Source organism: Neomonachus schauinslandi, chromosome 2, assembly GCF_002201575.2.
Source record: "Neomonachus schauinslandi chromosome 2, ASM220157v2, whole genome shotgun sequence".
NCBI lineage: Eukaryota > Metazoa > Chordata > Mammalia > Carnivora > Phocidae > Neomonachus > Neomonachus schauinslandi.
The window spans coordinates 141,409,097-141,432,516 of record NC_058404.1 but is presented as its reverse complement, the minus strand read 5'-3'; the positions used below and the strand labels follow the sequence as shown (position 1 = coordinate 141,432,516).

Sequence of the window (23,420 nt, the reverse complement as noted above, 5' to 3'; positions counted from 1 at the left end):
AGTACTTTGCCTCCTGTATGAATGACATATTTTCAAAATGCATTTCTTAAAAAGGTACTCTTTTTAATTTCATGAATACAAAAACGTGTTATTCTTTTATATTTCATGAATAAATTTCACAAGTAAAAGAAGCTTCTACCGCCATGGTCCATTTTATTTTAAGGGAGATAAGTAATTCTTGGAAGCAAGCTAGAAATCTTCACATCTGCTGAAGTTCTAAATAGTTTACAACCTGGGACTTCAATGTTTAATGTGTGAGGACAACTCTTTGGCCCATATGTCAGATAAAGTATTGCCTTACACCTTAAGACATGAGTGAGTTCTAAATTATTTAAAATACCTATAGAATAACTGCTTTTACTTACTTCTTCTATAAAATTAATACACTCTGAATTTTTCTTTTAAGTGACTTAAGGAAACACTTCCAAATTACTTGACTGGCCATGTCTGTAGTTTTTAAATTGGTCTTCTTATCCTAACTCCTCAAATACCGTACATAGCCTTCACACACAGTCCTCAAATGTCAAAATAGAATTTCTAGAAATTAGCTTGTTGGGCCAGGATGATCAAACTTATTATCAGTATTTCCCTATCTGTGCTTCAGAGGAAGACAAGGAAATAGGAAAAAGGTGCTCCTTTTTTCAGTTTCAAGACAAAATGGCATCTCAGAGGTTGTGCATTCTGTTTCTTTTAAATACATCACAGTGCCATTTTAAATGCTCCACTCCACTCCCTCCCCCTTTCTAGACACAAAGTACCACTATGTGACTACTAAAATAGATTAGAAAATTATTTCAATTTTTACCTTCCTAAGACTATAAAGCTACGATTCATTAGGGATATTTTACTTGTTCAGTTGCTTCATTAAACCAATCCTCTTTTTACCATCTCAAATTTTTGAAAAATGGCAGAAAAGACTGAGTTTCCTTCATTTCTGAAAGGTCCTTGGCTTTTCTATACCGGATCACCTGAATGGAAAGTAGCCTTGCAGAAAAACTGATTATCAGAAAAGAAAAGGACTGTAGTTTAATGAAAACTATTTACAGGCATGAACAAAGCTAAGTTAGAGTTCACAAGGCAGAGCTGGTGCCTAATCTGAAAGACTAGATTCATGAAGTATGAAATTCACATACGATTTCATACTGATTGTAATAATTTTTTGTCTCTAAGAATAACATTGTTTCTTTTAACACCAGTTAGAACAGCTATTTTCCTCCTGCTAATATTGATGGAGAGCACATGAGTGACAAATGGATAATTTACTGTTGAACTCCGTGATTTACCCTTTGTACCATGTAAGTCTCTTCTTAGACTAAGATCTCTTTCTTAGAACAGAAAATAGCTGTTCTAACTGGTGTTAAAAGAAACCATGTTATTCTTAGAGACAAAAAATTATTACAATCAGTATGAAATCGTATGTGAATTTCATACTTCATGAATCTAAGATTATAAATAATGACAACCATTCCATAATATTATTTAATAGAAAGGAACAAACCTGTTCCCACTCCAACTCTACCTGGATGGTTATTTCAACTATTTTTATAAAAATAAGATTTAGCATATATAGATTAAGGTGAAATATCCCAACAGGTGCCCCAAGTTCAACCTCAAGAAAATATTTTAGGTAAGTATCCCCTGGTCCACTTCATATAATAAAAAAATGTATCAATAAAGTCCTACAGAGAAACTCAAAACACAGGACAGATCATTCATATAATTATGTAATTTACAAAGGGTTAACTGTACAAAGAAGTCTAATACCATTTCTGTCATTTTAACTAATGTCAGGATTCTTTCCATTCATATTCAAGCTTCATTCTTAATACTCCATTATATGACATAAGCAAATGCAAACAGAACATTTTCACAGAGACTCAAATTGTCTTTGAAGAAGGAAAATAACAAAAGGGTTTATTTTCCAAGGCTGTGATTAATGTTCATTCCTTATGAGCACAGAATAAAATGTTTAACCAATACAGTACATCTGTATTTAGTACTCTGAATTTAAAATAAACCCTTCTTCCTATGCTATGCTATAAGAGAAAACTACAACAAGTTTCAGTATTTATATGAATTGAGAATGACTTTCATTCCAAACTGACTGAGATGAGATTATCAAGGAACATATATTTTGGATTATATAGTTTATTTAGAATAATCAGACTTATTAGGTATAGTTCATTTTTACTATTATCATTTTTTTCTCTCTTATAAAACATGTCAATGCTGTTTTATCTACTCTACCAAAATTTGACATGGGTCATTCTGGCTAGGGTTTACTCTATTAAGTCATTCTTTTAAAAGGGTGGGGGAACTACAGTGTTAAATTTAAAATACCTCCTCTAAGAAATGTCAGAATTTTATAGAAAATTAAACATATATATAAAAAAATTTCCCCAAACAAGTCTGTTAAAATGATGGCAGCATGCTAAAATTCTGAAACTCAATTTGATAATGAAGAACCACTTTATTTCAAAAGAGAGCATATTTACATTCTTAAAATTATGCGAAACCTGATCTATATTGTGACCAAAATTGTCTTTAAAAGCCTCACAAACACTTCAATACTGAGTGTTAATGCTGTCATGTCAAAAATCACTCACCTTTCAAACCTAGAGTTTGTAGCTGGAAGAGCCGACCAAGTTCATAAGGCAAAACCCGTAACAGATTGTTATTTAAAAGCAATTCCCTGTTTAAAAAAAAAACAAACTGTTTAGTTTAATATATCAAACTTTATTAATATCTGCAACTGTTTTCTTAACCTTCCCTAATATACCATGAGTGATATTTACATTCAAGGCATATTTCTATACTTTCAATCCAAAAATGTTGTGCAATATTAAAGTACCACAAAATGTGTAATTGCCACAACTGTTAACAGTGTTTCTATAGTTTACTCATTCTCTAACACTGATTATTAAAGTTATAAGAATTGTATATCATTCTCGGGCTAAATCCATCCCCTTTTCTCTCTCACCCAAATGTCTAAAAGATACAAATCAGAGTGACAGGTATTCTTAGTATCCAAAGACAACCGATATCCTTGAATCCAGTCTAATTCATAGAAAAAATAGCCAATCACCTTTACCAATTTTAAAATTGATTACAACTGTTATCACATTAAGATACTATGATGAACAATCACTGACACACAACATAAAAACTGAAAATAAAGCATAAGATAATACAGATAATAGGATAATATAGATAAGATCCATGTTTATGATTTTGAAATTTTGGCCAGACTCCAGAAGAAATAAACAACCCCTCATTAGATAGCTAAAAAGTACTTAAAAAAAAAAAAAAGAAAGAAAGAAAACCAACAAAAACATACAATAAGGAGATAGTGAGGAGCAAGATTCTAAAACAATATATAAATATTTAATTTTAAATATATGACAGCAATTTTTAAAAATTACTCAACATACATAGAAAAGCAATCCCTGTTGATACTGAGAACATTTATACAAGGTCTTAAGGGACCTACAAAATTTTTTCCTATGAAGAAATTCTTAAAGAATCCTGAAGGACTAGAAATAAATCCATTTATTATCAAGTTTTAAAGGTTTCCTTAAAGATTTGTGATATATAAGTATACTTTTCCTTATAGAACAAATATATGTTCCTAAAAGTTTACTACAAGAACAGATTATTTTCCCAATTACTTACAATTATCACGCACTTGAGCCTAAAGTGAGACTTAGTATTTTAACCCCACCCCACCTCAAGTCTGTCAAAAGAAATATAAGCACATTCTAGCTAGAAACCTTCAAGTTAAAGGAAATGTTCAATGAAAGCCAACTCAAGCATTGTTTAGACAGTTTATGTCATTTGTTCTTTAAACACATGGAAATCCTCCTGTAAGAGGCATACTATCCCATAATTTTCTTATTTGGTAAATTTAGAATTTTATATAGTGAGTCATATCTATAATATTTTCTTACCTGAGAGACACCATGTTTCCTAGTTCTGCTGGTAAACTTCTGAGTTTATTGGATGACAGATCCAGGTAAACCAGATTATGAAGCTTGGCAATATCAGGTGGAATGCGACTAAGGTAATTGTCATTTAGGTGCAGTGCTGTCAAGTGTGTCAATGACCAAAGTGACGTACTTAAGCTCCGCACTCTACCTAAAAGGCAAAACACTGAAGCATTAAATTTAAGGCCAAAGACAAGGATTCAACTTAAAGAAATAAAAAGTGGTAGAAGAGACTGCAATATATACAGATACTCCATCTTTGACATTTAATTTTGTATTAATACCATTTGATTGCTTCTAAACATACTTGGCCCTTCTTTAATTTCATGCCACTTCTGCCTGACAACCAATATTTCTCATGAACTTTCCATGTATTAAATGAGATGTGACATAATGAGGAGACCGCTGGAGTCAGGGTTATAAGGTCTCAAGAAAAACATGGGGCTGACTTAAGCTTTTGTGATAGAACAGTCTTGAATTTTAAGGCACAGTCCTAACAAAAATATTTCTTACATACTCCACAAAAATTAATAGTGCAAGATTTATCCATATTTTGGGCCTGGATTATTCTACAAACGTTAAATAGATAAGAGTAATGGATTTAGAACCAACCTTAGATTGATCACTAGAAAACCATTTTACCCCTAAAGGAGATAGCTTTCCCCTTTCTGATGGTACAATTAACAACTCTGGTTTAAGATTTTCCATTAAATGCAGTATACTCAAGTAAAATGGTCACACATTAAGCTTTAGCAATCAGTCAGCATCTGACAGCTCAATGGTGGAACATGTATTAGAAAACATCAGAAAACCTATTTCAGAGTCCTGATTTTTACCACTTACTAGGTATATAAACCTGGACAAATCACCCAGCTTACAACTGCTCTAAAATGTGATATTATCTTAATAATTTATGTGAAGATCATTTTATAAACTTTACAAAAGTAAAATAGAATTTAATTTTATATCACTATCAAAACAACAGATTTTGATTAAAAGAGCACCGGAAGGTAGAGAGGGCACAAAATCTCAAACAGTAAATGTTATTTTTCACACAGCTATCAAGCAGTAAACTCAAGCTTACATCTGTCCAGGGTTCTTTCTGTCACAGGTTCCTTCATACTGTCTATAAGCAGGCTTAAAGTGCCATCATTTTAACAACTAGGATTTTGTATTTATAGGAAAGAAAGTTTTCAAGTTAAGAGAGGTTCTGGTAAAGGAAAACTATTTCAGTTGTACCCAGGATTTAACCAAGTGGTTCTCAACCAGGGGCAGTTTTACTCCCCAAGGGACTTTGGCAATCTGGAGACATTCTTGGTTGTCAAAATTATTAGAGTGCTAATGGCATCTAATAGGTAGAGGCCAGGAATACTGCTGAACACTATGCTGTACAACTGAAACTAATGTTATCACTGTGTGTCAACTATACTTCAATTAAAATAATTATAATTTATGTAAATTATAGTCCTTAAGATCTCCAGTGCCATGTATTACGGCAATCTTTTATCCCATGTGTGTTTTAATGGAATTCTTTACAAGATGGTAATATCTCATGTTAATATTCATATGTATTTAAACTTAATGTATGCTTAATATATTAATATACGTTAATACTAACTTATATTTAAACATATATATGGGAAACTATCATATTATGGACCCAAATTGCTCGATAACTATCTTCATAGCCAAAATTCATGTCTACCAATGAAATATCATTGTCTACCATGAAATTAATGTCCATTAAATCTTTAAAAAAAAAGAGACAGAGAGAATAGCACTATTGGCATCTAGTGGGTAAAGACCAGGAATGCTGCTAAACAACCTACAGTGCACACAACCGCCCCCAACCACAAAGAACTATCTGGCCCTACGTGTCAGCAATGCCAAGTTGAGAAACCCTGGGTTAGCCCATTAGGATTTACTCATATATTCATTCTGCTGATTACCATCACCTATCTACCCGGTTACCTTTTAGCTAAATGTACAGGTAATTCTTGCTATTGACACTATGATGTGAGTTTAATGCTTCCAAATGAAAGCCTACTGGAGGAAAAAAACCCATTCTACATATTATCTGTACTGTACCAATTCATAAAAGAAAGAGAGTAATTATATTCTATTTTTAATACTTTTAACTTTATAGTAATTTTAGATTTACAAAAAAGTTAACAAGATAATAGAGTTCCTATATACACCTGATCCAGTTTCCCCTAACGTTAGCTTCTTATATTACCATGGTACATTTGTCCAAACTAGGAAACTAATATTGGTACATTACCTTTTATTGGTACATTACTAATTTACAGATTTCATTTGGATTTCACCAGTTTTTACACCTTTTTGTTGTAAGAGTCAATTCAAGATACCATTTTGCATTTAGTCATCATATCTCCTTAGTCCCCTCAGCTATGACAGTGTCTTAATCTCTCCTTATTACTCATGACTTTGACAATTTTGAGAATTACTAGTTAGGTATTTTGTAGTCCTTCAGTTTGGGTTTGTCTGATTTTTTCTCACTAGTAGACTGGGGCTGTAAGTTTTTAGAAATCATATTCTATTTTAACAAATCCTAAACATGAACGGTCATGTAACACAGTTATTAGTTACTTGTTAGAATAAACCAATAGCTTCTAGGTTTCCTACTCTGCCAACACTAGGATGACAGAAGAATAGCAAAGATTTCAATTTGCAAAAATAATTACTCTGCAATAGCCAAAACAAAATATATTATATCAAAGAACCTGATTTACTCAGAAACTGAACTCCCAATGTCCTCAATTACAGATGCCAACCCTGGCCCAAGGTATTAATCTCAAAAGAATGAACAGAAACAAAGATATTTAGTCACAGGTAAATTAAACACTAGTACCCTCTGCATCTTGTATTTTCTCAATTAGTTCATCTATTTTAAAATGTACAGCAAAGAGGTAAATACGACAATATTCAATTTGTATTCATTATTGTTATTATATCCTGGTTTAAATGCTTCAGATTCCACTCACCCGAGATTTCTAATTCTGCCCAGTGAGATTTTTTCCCATTGGCTACCTCCTCTGCTGACATGATGGTATAAATTCTGCGAGGATCTGGAGGATCATATTTTTCCTTTGGCATCCCTATTAGTCTGTTTAAACAAACAAAAAAGATGACCATCAATTACTACAGTCTTAGAGAAAAAAAGAAAAATGGGATGGTAAGTTTTCTTTTTCTCTCCCCTTGCCAAGCTACTAAATCATTTTTTACTACAAATTCTCACTAGAAGGAAAACACAGTATGTTAGGCTCTTGCAGGAACTCAGGAACAGATGCCTAAGGAAAAATGCAAACAATGACACTGGATTTCACATTGAACTTTGTGGTTGCTTCCCGAATATCCATTCTATCCCAAACATCCATTCCCTTCTCCTTCCTTTAGCTGCCTTGCTTTCCTAAACAGACTGACCCTACACCAGTTTTCTGAATGGACTGACTAGTCTAAGAATATCAAAGTAATCCATCCTCCTTACCTCAGTGATATTCAAATATCTTATATCTAAGACCATCAGCACATGACATTCCTCTTGTCACAGAGATTAGTTCAGAAGGATCTAATAATCATGAGGCTTAAGATTCATTCTATGCTTATGGAAGGAGCAGGCTTCTCTCTCCTGCTAGTCATAAAAGAAGAATATAGTCCACATTGCTATTGACAACCATCCAACAATAATAAGGGAAGACAGCCACAGAAGTCAGAGTCTAGAAAATAGAGAAACAAAGAGCCCTCACCAAATCATACCTGTAGGACTCCCAAACAACACTGGGCTTTTTGGATACACAAGGCAATATACTTCCCTTATTGTTTAGGTTGTGTTTTCTGTTACTTGCAGTCAAAAACATCCTACATAATGATATTTTCTTAGTATGAGCCAGTCTTGGTTTAATCTGTTGTTCTTAAGTAATACCATTTCTTTTCACTCTTGCAAGTGTCCAACTTGGGGGGGGGGGGGGAAATGCACCTGGGTGGCTCAGTTGGTTAAGCATCGAACTCTTGATCTCATTTCAGGTCTCAATCTCAGGGTCCTAGGTTCAGCCCCATGTTGGGCTCCACACTGGGCATGGAGCCTACTTAAAAATAGTTTAAAAAAAAAAAAAAAGTGTCCAAATTTGAATGATGGAGCTACATGGCCACCTTAATTGAAATATTATATAGTCTTCTTTATGTAACTGCAAAAATAATCACCAAATGATCATGAGTGAGGACAACTAGATATAAAAATCCTCAAGTGTGCAATGTATGAAGCGTATGACAAATGGCCCTAAAGTAACCATTTGAGGGGTACAACACAAGAATTACTGCTTGGTAGTTGGCAGAAAATAAAATCGAGTTCAGATCTAGCAAGAAAAGCAAATGACAAAGCCCTGAGCCTAATTAAAATCCTGCGTGCTATCTGTAAATTGCCTTTTTTTTTTTAATAGTTGGTTCTTTGCTCACATTTAACACACACACACCAAAACCAAGTGCCTAATATGGGAGTATTTCCAAGTAGTGTTTAGAACCTATAATTCAATGGAATTTACTTTCAGGTGGTAAATAAAGAAAAATTAGTGGTATTCTAATTGTTTCAAAAACACAGCTAGTTCATAAGAATACAATCAAAATTTCCCATACCATATCTACTCCTCATATTTCTGAAGGTAAAATAGTCACTTTCCCCTTTACTAAAAGGGGAAAAGAGAAAGTTTTCCAGATCTATTCAACCAGTTTAACAGTAATTTACTTCCAAGTTTCCAGGTTAAGTCCTCTGCTTTAATCTTACCATACAATTTGGTTAATACTAACCCATATTTTATTTCCCATACATATCCCAGATCGTCATACAGCACAAAGAATAGGAGCATTTTCCACAGGAAAAAAAATTAATTTTTACCACATTCAATCTATGTAAAATTTTTTTTTTTTTTTAAGATTTTACTTGTCAGAGAGAGAGAGGGAACAAGCAGGGCGAGCGGCAGGCAGAGGGAGAAGCAAGCTCCCCACTGAGCAGGGAGCCCCATGTGGGACTCTTATCACAGGACCCTGGGATCATGACCTGAGCCAAAGGCAGACGTTTAACCAACTGAGCCACCCAGGCGTCCCATTTCTAAAAGTAAAATTTTTAGAGGACAAGGTTTTTGGAATTTCTACTGTGCACAAGGCATGTGTATCTCTGAGCACTTCTGCATACTAATATAAGATTCCACAAAAACACAAGATTAAGCAAAGCCAAATTAAACAGATCCAAACCCAATGACATGCTACAAATCCATTCACTACATTGCAGATAGGTAAAAAATAAAGACTGCAAAATACGCAAAAATAAAAAACTGTTTCATTAATTTTACATCATTTTCATTAAACCACAGAACACAGGTTTAGTGGGGTGCCTGGGTGGCTCAGTTGTTAAGCGTCTGCCTTCGGCTCAGGTCATGATCCCGGGGTCCTGGGATCGAGCCCCGCATCGGGCTCCCTGCTCGGCGGGGAGCCTGCTTCTCCCTCTCCCACTCCCCCTGCTTGTGTTCCCTCTCTCGCTGTGTCTCTCCCTGTCAAATAAATAATATCTTAAAAAAAAAAAAAAAAAGAACATTAGGATTAGAGGTCAACTTAATGTGGCTTTTAATCATGGCTCCCACTGGATGGTATGTTCCTTAAGGGGACTATGTGTTATTTCTGTGTGGAGGCATGTCCTTTTTATATTGCTGTATAGTTCCTACCACATAGTAGGCACTTAAGATAAATTTGTGGAATGAGTATATGCTTTATAATCCTAAAATCTGCCACCTTCCTTTCCTCCCACCTTTTCCATCTCACAATTTTCAGTCAACGCTTTTCTAAAAATTAATCCCAGGAAATGGTAATTAATCCACATGTTCAATTCCACTAAATATTTTAATAATCTAGACAGGTCAATTATTACTATCTCTTCTTGGTCCTCTAATTCTTATTTTGAAAACAGCAACTATATGGAATTTTTTTTTCATAAATCTCCACCTTCCTAAATCCACTAAAATTTACAAAATCTGTTCCTGCAAACCAAATCCATGAAATGTTTACCAGTGTTTATATGTAAAACCAAAGTAATATTAATAGTGTCATATTAGGGGTCAGAGATCTCTTTCAAATTTGATTAGGAAGCCAATGAAAATACAAGTCACTTAATGCAAAACGAATATAGATTTGGATTGTCTGCTTAAAGCTTTAACATCTGACATTTGGGTTAACTAACAAGCAATTTAGTAGAGTCTACAGTTCTGGGATAATGTCTCTGGGTTAGGAAAGTATTTGCTATCACCTTATATTAAATGTACTGATAAGTTTTAACCTGGTTATCTTTGGTCAATTCCCCAGTATTAAAACTTGCCATTCTTGCCCTGGGAACTGTACTCTTCTCCACCTGTCCTTGACCATTCTATAGATTACCTGTTACGGTTGGCCCTTGAATGACTTGGTGGTTAGGAATGCCAATCCCCCATATATTTAAAAACTCACGTATAACCTTAGACTGCCCTAAAACTTAACCAGTAAAAGCCTACTGTTTGTTGACTGGGAGCCTTACTGATAACATAGTAGATTAACACACTTTTTGCATGTTATATGTATTATATACTGTATTCTTAAAGTAAGCTAGAAAAAAAAATGTTATTTAGAAAGTCATAAGGAAGAGAAAATACATTTACGGTACTATAAAAAAGTCTGCTTATAAATAGACCTAAGCAGTTCAAACCCAACATTGTTCAAGGGTCAGCTTCATTACCCTCATCCTTTGTGATAAGGATGTTTTATTTTCCTTTTAGTTGTACTCTTTCAGCATAGTGACAAGAGGGAGCAATACAACTACCTGATATGCAGGGAAAAAGTAGTTAACAAGAAATGCCAAATTCTTTATAGCGTTGTTTGAGAGTAAAATATATATTCTATAACTTTATTTTTCAAGTAGTGCTATTAAAATGGTGTAAGCTACATGAGGGCAAAGATATTGTTTATCTGTAAAAGTTCTGTAGTAGTTCTAGTGCTTGGTATAATATGTGGTATAATACGTGATGGTAGTAGACCTGCAATAAATATTTGTTGAATAAATGTTAAACTGGTCAGAAACATGAAATTCCAAAGACCCAAGGTTATTTTTTTCCATAATGATGTGTGACTTTACCGTCATAAAACATGGGTTTTGTTTTGCTTTGTTTAGAGTAGTGTTTAGTGTTTTGTTTAGAGTGGGAAATACTCATGAAAACTTTGGGGTTCTTTTTGAATGTTTGCATTCTTATCATCTATGGACTTTAGTTGAATATGTCATTGCAGACAAATGCCATCCAGAGAGGCCCTTGGTATAGAAGTAGAGTGGGGAATGCTAATGAAATCATTATCTCAGGGTGTCCTCTAAGCTCTTGAGTGTCAGTCTTTATTTTTAACAGTATGATCCTACTATATGTAGTGTGATTTGCTAGGTACTGTTTTTTAGTGTCGGGTGGTGAGCCCATTCAGGGAAAGTATAAATTTTATGTGACAGTTACAATGATTAAGAGTTGTGTATAGTTAAAATAGATACGGATGAGGAAATAGAAACTTCAGAAATGCTGCAGCTCAAGGGGTTATTTTGCTTCACTATAAAAAAGGTGAACTTAGATTTATTTTCTCAGAAAGGAAAATAGCCTTAATGCTTAAGACCAGATGGGAAGGATGGATGTTAGGTGGTTATTCATTAAATAACAAATAATGTGTTTCATAACCTTTGGGAATAAATGCCAGTCATAAGACAGATTTATTTGAGAATATATAAAATATAATAAATCACTGACATCTTGCTCTAAAATGTAAACAGAAATATCTAATGTGGGCTTAATTTTGTCTTCCTCCAGGGGCGCCTGGGTGACTCAGTCGGTTAAGCATCTGCTTTGGGCTCAGGTCATGATCCCAGGGTCCTGGGATTGAGTTGTGTTGGGTTCCCTGCTCAATGGGGAGTCTGCTTCTACCTCTACCCTTCCCCCCTGCTCAGGATCTCTCTCTCTCAAATAAATAAATAAAATCTTAAAAAAATTTTTTTTGTCTTCCTCCAACTCTGGGAAATTTGCTAGCAGTATTTCTGCCCACTTAATATTTGTATGGAAATAAGTATGTGTCTAATGATTTATATTTTAGGGTTGAGTAGTTAGAAGTCTCTGATTCATTATGAAGCAGTCTGCGGTAGTTGTAGCATTCTTTTTTTCTTAGACTGAATTCTAAGTGAAATAATAGTAATTGTGGTGAACTATAGATGTGGATAAAATGACCTTAAATTTAGACAGCATGGTGAGAGGGAAGCTCTGGTTTAACACTGTAAGAACATTTTCTATGTACTGTATAGGTTGTTCTTTTATTATAAGTTGTTCTAGATAACCACTATTAACAGAAGTCCGGATTAGTTTTTTTGTTTTTGTTTTTGTTTTTTGGAGGGGGAGTAGTTGTGTTATTTTATTAGCCTCAGATATAAAATCTGAGATTTGGGATTCTTTAGCAATAGTATATTTGGGTATATTTCACATATATTTTATAATATGCTATTCAATGAAACAACATGATATGTAAGTATTTTGCATTAATTTATGGTTTTGGAAAGTCCAATTTAAATTTTTCTAGGGCAAAGTAGGTCTAGTGTTGTGTGTAATATTGCTTGTAACTGGGCACCTGGGTGGCTCAGTCGGTTGGGTGGCCAACTTGATTTCTGCTTAGGTCATAATCCCAGGATCCTGGGATCAAGCCCCACATTGGGCTCTGCGCTCACAGGGGAGTCTGCTTGAGGATTCTCTCTCTCCTTCTGCCCCTCATCCTGCTTGCTCTTGCAAGCTCTCTCTCTTTCTAAAGTAAATAAATTTTTAAAAAATATTGCTTGTAACTGAAAAAAATTGGAATATATTTCCCATACAGTTTGTATTTTATGAGTTTACGTGAAGTTTTTTCTGTGGAACAGAAGACTGAGAAATAAACTAATGAAAAATTTCACATGTGGTAGTGATTAAATAGCCTTAAGTGGTGGAGATTAAAACTAGTTTACTTTTAGGATAGTTCATGTAGGAACTAAGAAGTACGACATAATCAGGTTCTTGGTCCAGGACTGATGGTAACTCTCAGAAATTTTGCACTAGAATCTGGGAGGGTCATGTAGATGATATGCTAATTTTCAATGAATGAAAAGTGGATGGCAGGTTTAAAGAAGCTTATGTAGTTAGCATTTGGGGAGCTAGGCGAGTATTTTTTTATAGTGTTGAAATGGGGTTGAACATTGGGAAGTTAAACAGGTTGTGATGCCAAAGGGGCTTTTATTGTACTCTGTTACATGATCAGGATTCCTAGTATAAATTAGGTTGATGTAACAGGAGGATCCTTTGGGAACTGATGTAAGATGTTGTAAAAATTAGAACTTATGGAAAAACCAGTTCAAAAACGTACCTGTTTCATCAATTTGAAAAAGAAGATAAAGAATTAGCTGTTAGGCTTTCCAAAAGAAAACATTTCTATTTTTTGGATAAAAAGTATTAATCACTCATTAGTTAAGCCTTAGAATGACCTATGAGACTGCTAGAAACCACATTACCAGTGTCACGTTCAGAGAGTTAAATTACATTTGAATTATTATTTTATATTTCACAGTATTTTGAAGTAGGTTTTTGTGGTATGTCTCAATGTGAAAAGTTGATGCTGAGGAACTGAGAGGGGAAAATAAAGCTGAATAGGAGGCTTCAGTATTACCAATTTCCCAAATTTGAATTCTCTAAGTCTTTAGTAGCATATTTGAAAACCTGATCCCAGGGTCCTGGGATCAAGCCCCACATTGGGCTCCCTGCTCAGCGGGAAGCCTGCTTCTCCTTCTCCCTCTGCCTGCCTCTCTGCCTACTTGTGCTTTCTCTGTCAAATAAATAAAATCTAAAAAAAAGAAAAAAAAAAAAACAGCAGTAACAAGGATTCTTTTGGTCTTTAAAAATAAAACAAAATCTTAAAAAAAAACAGCAGTAACAAGGATTCTTTTGGTCTTTAAAAATACTTGAACTCGGGATGCCTGGCTGGCTCAAAGAGAAGAGCACGCAACTCCTGATCTTGGGGTCATGAGTTTGAGCCCCATGTTGGGTACAGAGATTACTAAAAAAATAAATTTTAAATAAATTTTTAAAAAATAAAAATACTTGAACTCAATAGCTCTTCTTTCTAGTTGCTTTATTCTTAGGAATCTACTTCAAATCCCAAGCCAAACTAGTTACCTACCCAAACAAAATGTATAGGTATATATGACAATAAAGCCTGTGGATGAAAATGAGATGTCATAATAGTTACTATACTTCTATCTAAAGGTAATCCAAAGGTAATCCTATGGTAACCCACAATGATAACTAAAGGAAGCTTCTAACTCTATAAAGGAGTAAAGGGCACAGTCTACTTGTCAGCTAAAGAAAGTACTACGAGAACAGGAAAAAAAAAAAACCGAAAAGAATCAGAATATAACTCCTTTTCTGGAAAATTTGGAAATTTTCTCTCATATGTGGGATACCAGAAAACAACAGCAGCTACACAAAACAAATAAATGCTACAAGGAAAAACAGAGACCTGGGATTATAAATCTATCAATCACTTCAAAATTCCAAAATAATTAGACAAGTTTCATTTTATTTCATCAGCTACCAATTTGAATAACCAAAGCTTACAACTCTATCGTTCCAAATTAGGTCTTAGTTTCTACCTAACAGTCACTATGCTTTAATGCCTCTTGTATTTACTTCCTTCCTTCCACTTATCTAAACATATTGAATACAATCTAATTATCCTGCAGAAAACGGGGGGTGGGGGGTAATTGGACTAGATTAGAATTTTCACATCAATTTTTTCAGGACTATGATTTCTTTCCCCTACCCCTTCTTATCTTTCCACTTTTTTGGTGTAGCTTTTATTTTCTATTTCCTCTGATACATACATTTTCACGTCTTTCAATTCCTATCCACCCTTCATGGCTCAAGTCATCGGTCACCTCTTTTTCAGAATATTTCCCCCTTTAAAAATCAACAAGCTAATTCTAAAATTTATACAGAGGAATCTAAAAGACAAAACATTTTTGAAAAAGAAATATAAACTTGGGTGTACCCACTATCTAATGTTAAGACTTACTATAAAGATCTAGTAATCCAGACAGTATTGTATGGATGAAGGGATAGACACATGTAGTTCAAAGGAATAGAACTGAGAACTAGAAATAGAACCACACCTTACAACCAATAGATTTTGCAAAGGTAATTCCATAAAGATTAGTTGTTCTAGCAGCATTTGTTGAAAAACCTGACATCCACATGCAAAAATAAACAAACATCAATCCATAACTTGTACTATAAACAAACTTACAAGGATCATTAAATTTAAATGTAAAACCAAAAACCATAAAACTTATAGAAGAAAACACAAGAGAAAAATCTTTATGACCTTGGATTAGGCAAATAATTCTTATATAAAAACATAGAAAGTATGATCTGTAGAAGAAAAATACTGATAAACTGAATTTCATGAAAATTTAAAACTTCTTCTCTTTGAAAGATGAATGAAAAGACATGCCCAGGACTGAGAATAAATATTTACAGAACACAAATCTGGAAAAGCACTCCAGAATATATAAAGAACTCTCAAAACAAAATCATAAGAAAAACAACATAATAAAAAAATTGGCCAATGATTTCAAGAGGCACTTTACCAAAGAAGAGACACTGATAAAAAATAAGCATATGGGAAAATGCTCAACTGTAGGCATTTGGGAAATGCAACTTAAAAGGACAATGAGATATCACTACATGCCTATTGGAATGAGTAAATTAAAAACTTACATTATCTAGGGCCAACAAGGATGCCTCACACATACCCATTCTTGTGCGTATGTTTATATATATATGTAAACACATATTCATTTATATTTTTATAAATAATATTCATGCATACATACACACACACCTACCCTCACATTTCGATGGTGGAAAGCAAAACAGTACCACCACTTTGGAAAGGAGTTTGGTTGTTTCTCACCAAGTTAAACATACTCTTATACAACCAGCAATTCCATCCCTAGGTATATACCCAAGCAAAATAAAAACTTACATTCACAAAAACCTGTACATAAACGTTTGCATCAACTTTATTTATAAGCCACCACACTTGGAAACAACTCAAATATCCTTCAACTGACAATTAGATACTAACTATGGTACAGTCACACAATGAAATATTACTCAGTAATAAAAAGGATAGAACTAATGATAAAAACAATATGGATGAATGTCAAATGCATTATGTATGCTTAATTAAAAATACCATTACCAAAAGGCTATGTACAATGTACCTCACCATAGTAAAGGCCATACGACAAGCCCACAGCAAATATACTCAATGGTGAAAACTGAAAGCTTTTTCTTCATGATCAGGAATAAGACAAGGAGGCTCACTCTTGCCACCTTTATTGAACATAGTACTGGAAGTCATAACCAAAGCAATTAGGCAAGAAAAATAAAAGGCATCCAAACTGTAAACAAAGTAAAACTGTTTGCAGACGTGACATTATATATAGAAAACCCTGAAGACTCCATCAAAAAACTGTCAAACTAATAAATTCAGTGAAGTTGCAATATACAGAATACACAAAACTCTATCTCTATACATTCATAAACTATCACAGAGAAATTATGAAAACATCCCATTTACAATTGCATTAAAGAACAAAATACCTATGAATAAATTTAACCAAGAAGATGAAAGATTAGTACAATGAACACTGTAAGACATTGATGAAAGAAACTGAAAATGACACAAAGAAATGGAAAGACAGTCCATGCTCATGGACTGGAAGAATATTGTTAAAATGCCCATAATACCCAAAGTAATCTACAGATTCAATGTAATCCCTATCAAAATTCCAATGGCACTTTTCCAGAGAAATAAAACAAGTAATTCTAAAATTTGTATGGAACCACAGAAGACACTGATAGCTAAAGCAATTTTGAGAAAGAACAACAAAGCTGGAGACATCATACTCCTTGATTGTAAACTATATTACAAAGCTATAATAATCAACACAGCATGGTACTGGCATAAAAAGACATGTAAATCAATGGAATGGAATAGAGAGTCCAGAAATAAAGACACATATACGATCAATTAATTTAAAACAAAGGAGCTAAGAATATACAATAGGAAAAGGTCAGTCTCTTCAACAAACTATGCTGGGAAAACTGAACAGCCACATGCAAAGAAATGAAACTGGATCTATATCTTACAGTGTATCCAAGAACAACTCAAAATGGATTAAGGACTTGAACATAAGACTCAAAACCATAAAATTCCTGGAACCTCCTTGACACAGCTCTTAGCAATGACTTTTGGATTTGATACCACAATCAAAGGCAACAAAAAACAAACGTGGGAGTACATCAAACTAGAAACCTTCAGCTCAGTAAAGGAAACCCATCAACAAAATGAAAAGACAGCCTACCCAGTGGGAGCCTACCCAATATTTGCAAATCATATATCTGATAAGGGGTTAATATCCAATATATATGAAGAACCCATACAACTCAACTGAAAAAACAATCCAATTAAAAAGCAGGTAGACAATCTGAATAGACATTTTTCCAAGGAACACCAACAGATATATGACAAGGGGCTCAACATCACTAATCATCAGGGAAATGAACATCAAAGCCACAATGAGATAACACCTCACACCTATTAGAATGGCTATCATCACAAAGACAAAAGGTAACAAGTGTTGGCAAGGATGCAGAGGAAAGGGAACCCCTGCATACTGTTGGTAGAAATGTAAACTGATGCAGCCACTAGAAAAAACAGTATGGAGTTCTTCAAAAAAATTAAAAATAGGGGGAGCCTGGGTGGTGCAGTTGGTTAAGCATCCGACTCCTGGTTTCAGCTCAGGTCATGATCTCAGGGTCCTGAGACTTTCTCCCTCTCCTTCTGCCCCACCCCCCACCCCCTGCTCTCTCTCTCCCTATAATAAGTAAATAAATCTTTAAAAAAAATTAAAATAGAACTACCACATGATCCAGCAATTCCACTTCTGGGTATATATCCAAAGGAGCAAGATCACTATCTCAAAAAGATGTATGCACCCCCATGTTCACTGTAGCATTATTTACAATAGCCAAGACATGCAAGCTGTTTATCTATTGACAGATATGTGCATGAAGAAAACGTGGTATAATACACATACATACACACACACAGTGGATTTTTATTCAGCCATAAAAAGGGAAAAAATCGGGCGCCTGGGTGGCTCAGTTGGTTAAACGACTGCCTTCGGCTCAGGTCATGATCCTGGAGTCCCTGGATCGAGTCCCGCATCGGGCTCCCTGCTCGGCGGGGAGTCTGCTTCTCCCTCTGACCCTCCCCCCTCTCATGTGCTCTCTCTCATTCTCTCTCTCTCAAATAAATAAATAAAATCTTTAAAAAAAATTTAAAAAAAGGGAAAAAATCCTCTCATTTGCAACAATATGGATGTACTTTAAAGGTACTATGCTAAGTGAAATAAATCAAATATTATATGATCTTATACATGGAATCAAAAAAAAAAACTGAATTATAGACACAGAATAGACTGATGGGCAAAATGAGTAAAGGAGGTCAAAAGGTGCACCTTCCAGTTAAAAAGTATGTCCTGGAGCACCTGGGTGGCTCAGTCATTAGGCGTCTGCCTTCAGCTCAGGTCATGATCCCAGGGTCCTGGGATCGGGCCCCACACTGGGCTCCCTGCTCAGGGGGAGTCTGCTTCTCCCTCTCCCACTCCCCCTGCTTGTGTTCCTGCTCTCGCTCTCTCTCTAATAAATAAAATCTTAAAAAAAAAAAAAAAAAGGTAATGTCCTGGGGATATAATGTACAACATGGTAACTATAGTTAATACTGTGCTATATATGTGAAAATTACTAAGAGAATAAATAGATCTTCAGGGGCACCTGGGAGTCTCAGTCAGTAGAGCCTAAGACTCTTGATCCTGGGGTCATGAGTTCTAGCCCACATCAGGCATGGAGCATATTTAAAAATAAAAAGAGAGTAGATCTTTAAAGTTATCATCAAAGAAAAATCTGTGTGGTAATAGATGTTAACTAGACTTACTGTGGTAAGCATTTCACAATATATATAAAATCATTATGCCATACAACTAAAACTAATAGAATGTTATATGTCAATTGTATCTCAATTCCTTAAGGACTATATACTGTATCAATCCATTTATATGTCATTCCAGAATAATCAAAACTATTGGGAGAGAAAACTGGTAAGTGGCTGGCAGAGGCTAGGGCTGGAAGGAGGGATAGACTGAAAAAGGAATGAGGGAATTTTTCTGTGATGTGAACTAGATATACTGGTTAATTATAATTACTCGTAATATTACCATCAGAAATACACTCACGATATAAAATAAAATTTAAGCCTTCTTGTCTCTTGGTAAGGCAGAACTTGGGGGAAAAAACTGCTTTACCATCCAAAAACCATTAAGAGAGTAAAAAAAGGAAAATAACAGATTGTAGAATTTCCCTATCTCTAACTTCTCCTCAAGGCATTTATAAATATGTTAGCCCAAAAAGAGCATCAACTGACCAGCAAGTAAAATCACATAACTTAAATTCACAGCATTTTGCAGACTCTTGGTAACTTAATGTCGAAGAGTCATAATAAGTCAACTTTGTTATTGACTAATAAATGCCAACAGGGTTATTTGACCTGGGTCATCTGAAAAGTAAAATCCCTCCCTCCCTCTCTCCTTCCCCTGCACCCAACACACAGAAGAGAGGGGGATTACAAGCAGTTCAGGACCGCTGAAAATTATCACACCAAGTAATGAGAAATTGTGTTGTATAGGAGAGCAGAGGAAAAATCATGGGAAGTTCAAAAGTCTGTTTTGCTTTCCTGACTCCATCCTATAGATTGTTTTCCTAATATAAAGAACTGCCGGGGCACCTGGGTGGCTCAGTCGTTGAGCGTCTGCCTTCGGCTCAGGTCATGATCCCAGGGTCCTGGGATCGAGCCCCGCATCGGGCTCCCTGCTCGGCGGGAGGCCTGCTTCTCCCTCTCCCACTCCCCCTGCTTGTGTTCCCTCTCTCGCTGTGTCTCTCTCTGTCAAATAAATAAATAAAATCTTTAAAAAAAAAAAAAAAAAAGAACTGCCAGCCATAAGAGTCTAATAATAAAAATGATACTATTAATCCTGGTTGCCTCCCGCTTTCATTCCCTTTTACTTTCTTCCGCTCAATAGCATTTCTTCTAGTCACACTTCCAAGTGGGCCCATATCTTCTCCTAAGTCAGCTGTCACATTCTTAAAGAAATTACAAATGCCTTAAAAGCCCTGTACTTATATGAAATATAAGTATATATAAGATATATAAAAAATTGTCACTTCCCATCATAAAAGCAAACATAAGCACAGCATTGACTGTCACCATATTTAACTCAAGCTTTTTAGCCTGCACAATTATTAGTGAACAGATACAGTTAGATCTGGATAAGATCCAATTAGATCCAATTCTAAAATGTGTACTCATACTCTTCTTTGAAATTGAGAGAATCCACTTAAAACAAATAATCTCTAAATTCAGGATTCTTTAGGGTCAGCAACTAGCCTATCGTCTAGATCTAAAATAAATCTACCTTGAAAACATATGTGAAAAACTACATGAAATAAATATAAGGTAGGAAATCTAGACTTAAGCTATCCATCTAAAAGAATGATTTTATACCTCAGAAGAAACAACAAACTCCCAAATTTATGCTTTATGAGAGTTAATTGAAAATTCCTACTCAGCGATACGTGGCTATAATTTTAGAAATGTTTATTAGGCCATCTGAAATTCCTATTCAAAAATTTCAGAATTAACATGTATTTAATGAAAAACACAGTAATTTAATGTATATATGAATGGCTGCATTAAAAACATCATAAAATGTCTAAATTAATACTTTTTAATAAAAGACACTATAATTTAATTTTTAAACATGGATACATCAAATACAGCAAGAAAAAGAGCTATAGCAATTCAGCTCCATAAAACTAAGGCAGACAAATGAATTGCCTTAAGGGAAAAAAATTTCCTAAAATTCAGTTTCCTCATGATTCTCTTTTAAGATGGGAAATTAGAGTACAAGAAATATACCAAATAATAAACCCCCATGTTCTTAGGAGACAGTTCTGAAATGAGTAAGTGAAAAATCACTCTCCGGTGATGATTAGGAAGTGATGCCCGTCATTCTAAAACGGTGACAAAAATATGTGTAAGAGTAACTAAAAGGCTATATATTCTATACAATGTTAGTACAATTAACTTCAAATTATTATTCTCCTTGCTTTAAAGAACTAGCCTCCAATAAAACCAGTAATTTGCTAATAACTATTTTGTATTGGTAATAACTATTGTAAGTTTCCTTTAACAACTACCTGAAAATTCTATTATTTTTTAAACATATGGGACTTAAGTAATGAGTTTTTCAAAGTTACATAAAATATAACATACTACAAAAATTGGTTTACCTGGAATTCTATCAGTTGGTTCTAATACCCACCATTTGGGCTAATTTACAGTTCTGAAATAAATAATCCCAAAGAAAAACATTAAGTTGCAATCAGTATAGTGTGGATATTTACATTTTTGTAGCCTAACCAGAAAACTGGTAATCTATATTTAGTAAAAAGCATCTCTCTAAAAACCAGAACAGTCTACTCTTCAATTGTGGATGAGCACTAATTATTAAAAATCGTTGAACATTTAATAAGTATGTGGGAAAGCATTCAAGATGTATTGCTAACTCAAAACAAAAACTGATTACATATACCATAATCCCATCTTTGTAACAAAACAACATATATATACAAAATGTGTACCAACATGTATGAAAAAAAGGTAGGAAAGAATGATAGGATTGTGGGTAATTTTTCTTATTTAGCTATATTCACTTTTCTACAATGACAATATATTGTTCTTATGAAGAAAGGACTTTTTATTAATAAACTTCATTTTTTAGGGAAGTTTTAGGGTCACAGCAAAATTGAGCAGAAACTAGAGAGTTCCCATAAACTCTCCTTGTCCCCAACAGTACAACCTCCCCCAACTATAAACATTCAGCACCAGAGCGCTACATTTGCTACAATCAATGAACTTTTACTCACACATCATCACCCAAAGTTCACAGTTTACAAAAGGGTTCACTCTTGCTTTTTTACATCCTATGGATTTCGTCATATCTATAATGACATCTACCATTGTAGCACCATACAGAATAATTTCACTGCCCTAAAAATCCTCTGTGCTCTATACCCCTGGCAACCACTGATCTTTTGACTGCATCGTTTTGCCCTTTCCAGAAATGTTATATAGTTGGAATCATACATTATATAGCCTTATCAGACTAGCTTCTTTCACTTAGTAATAACCTAGATCTGGGTTCCTCTAGATCTTCCCATGGCTTGATAGCTCATTTCTTTTTCTTTTTTTAAGATTTTATTTATGGGGCACCTGGGTGGCTCAGTTGGTTAAGCGACTGCCTTCGGCTCAGGTCATGATCCTGGAGTCCCGGGATCGAGTCCCGCATCGGGCTCCCTGCTCAGCGGGGAGTCTGCTTCTCCCTCTGATCCTCCCCCTCTCATGCTGTCTCCCATTCTCTCTCTCAGATAAATAAATAAAACTTTAAAAAAAAGATTTTATTTATTTATTTGACAGAGAGAGACATAGCGAGAGAGGGAACACAAGCAGGGGGAGTGGGGGAGAGAGAAGCAGGTTTTCCGCTGAGCAGGGAGCCCGATGAGGGGCTCCATCCCAGGACCCTGGGATCATGACCTGAGCCGAAGGCAGATGCCCAACGACTGAGCCACCCAGTCGCCCTGATAGCTCATTTATTTTTAGCACTGAGTAAATTCCATTATCTGGATGTGCCAGAGTTTATTTATCCACTCACCTACTAAAGGACATGTTGGTTATTTCCAAGTTTTGGCAACTATGAATAAAGCTAATATACATCTGTGTGCAAGTTTTTGTGTGGATGTAAGTTTTCCGTTCATTTGCATGAATACCAACGAACATGACTGCTGGCTGGATCATATGGTAAGACTATGTTTAGTTCTAGAAGAAACTGCCAGATAGTCTTCTAAAGTGGCTGTACCATTTTGCATTCCAACCAGCAATGAAAGAGTTCCTGTTGCTCCACATCTCCAGCATTTGGTGCTGCAAATGGCTTGTGGCCATTCCAATAGGTATGTGGTATTTTGTTATTATTTTTAGTTAAAAACTAAAAAGGCACTGACATATATTTGAAGATACATGTGAGACTTTCACATTTTAAAAAATAATCTTTGGGGCGCCTGGGTGGCTCAGTTGGTTAAGCGACTGCCTTCGGCTCAGGTCATGATCCTGGAGTCCCGGGAT

General features: G+C 34.9%; 1 protein-coding gene across 3 annotated transcripts in view; it reads right to left on the bottom strand.

Annotated features, from left to right (window-relative positions):
• CNOT6L (CCR4-NOT transcription complex subunit 6 like) overlaps positions 1-23,420 on the bottom strand; it is a 114,269-nt gene that overhangs the window by 64,920 nt on the left and 25,929 nt on the right. For all 3 annotated transcript variants that reach the window (XM_044912924.1, XM_044912925.1, XM_044912926.1), the window contains 3 exons: positions 6,989-7,110; positions 3,948-4,134; positions 2,607-2,692 (listed from right to left, as the gene is read on the bottom strand). In XM_044912924.1, the coding sequence (XP_044768859.1) occupies positions 2,607-2,692; positions 3,948-4,134; positions 6,989-7,100 (385 nt within the window). In that variant the 5' untranslated portion in view covers positions 7,101-7,110. Of the gene's footprint in view, positions 1-2,606; positions 2,693-3,947; positions 4,135-6,988; positions 7,111-23,420 lie in introns of those variants that run through there.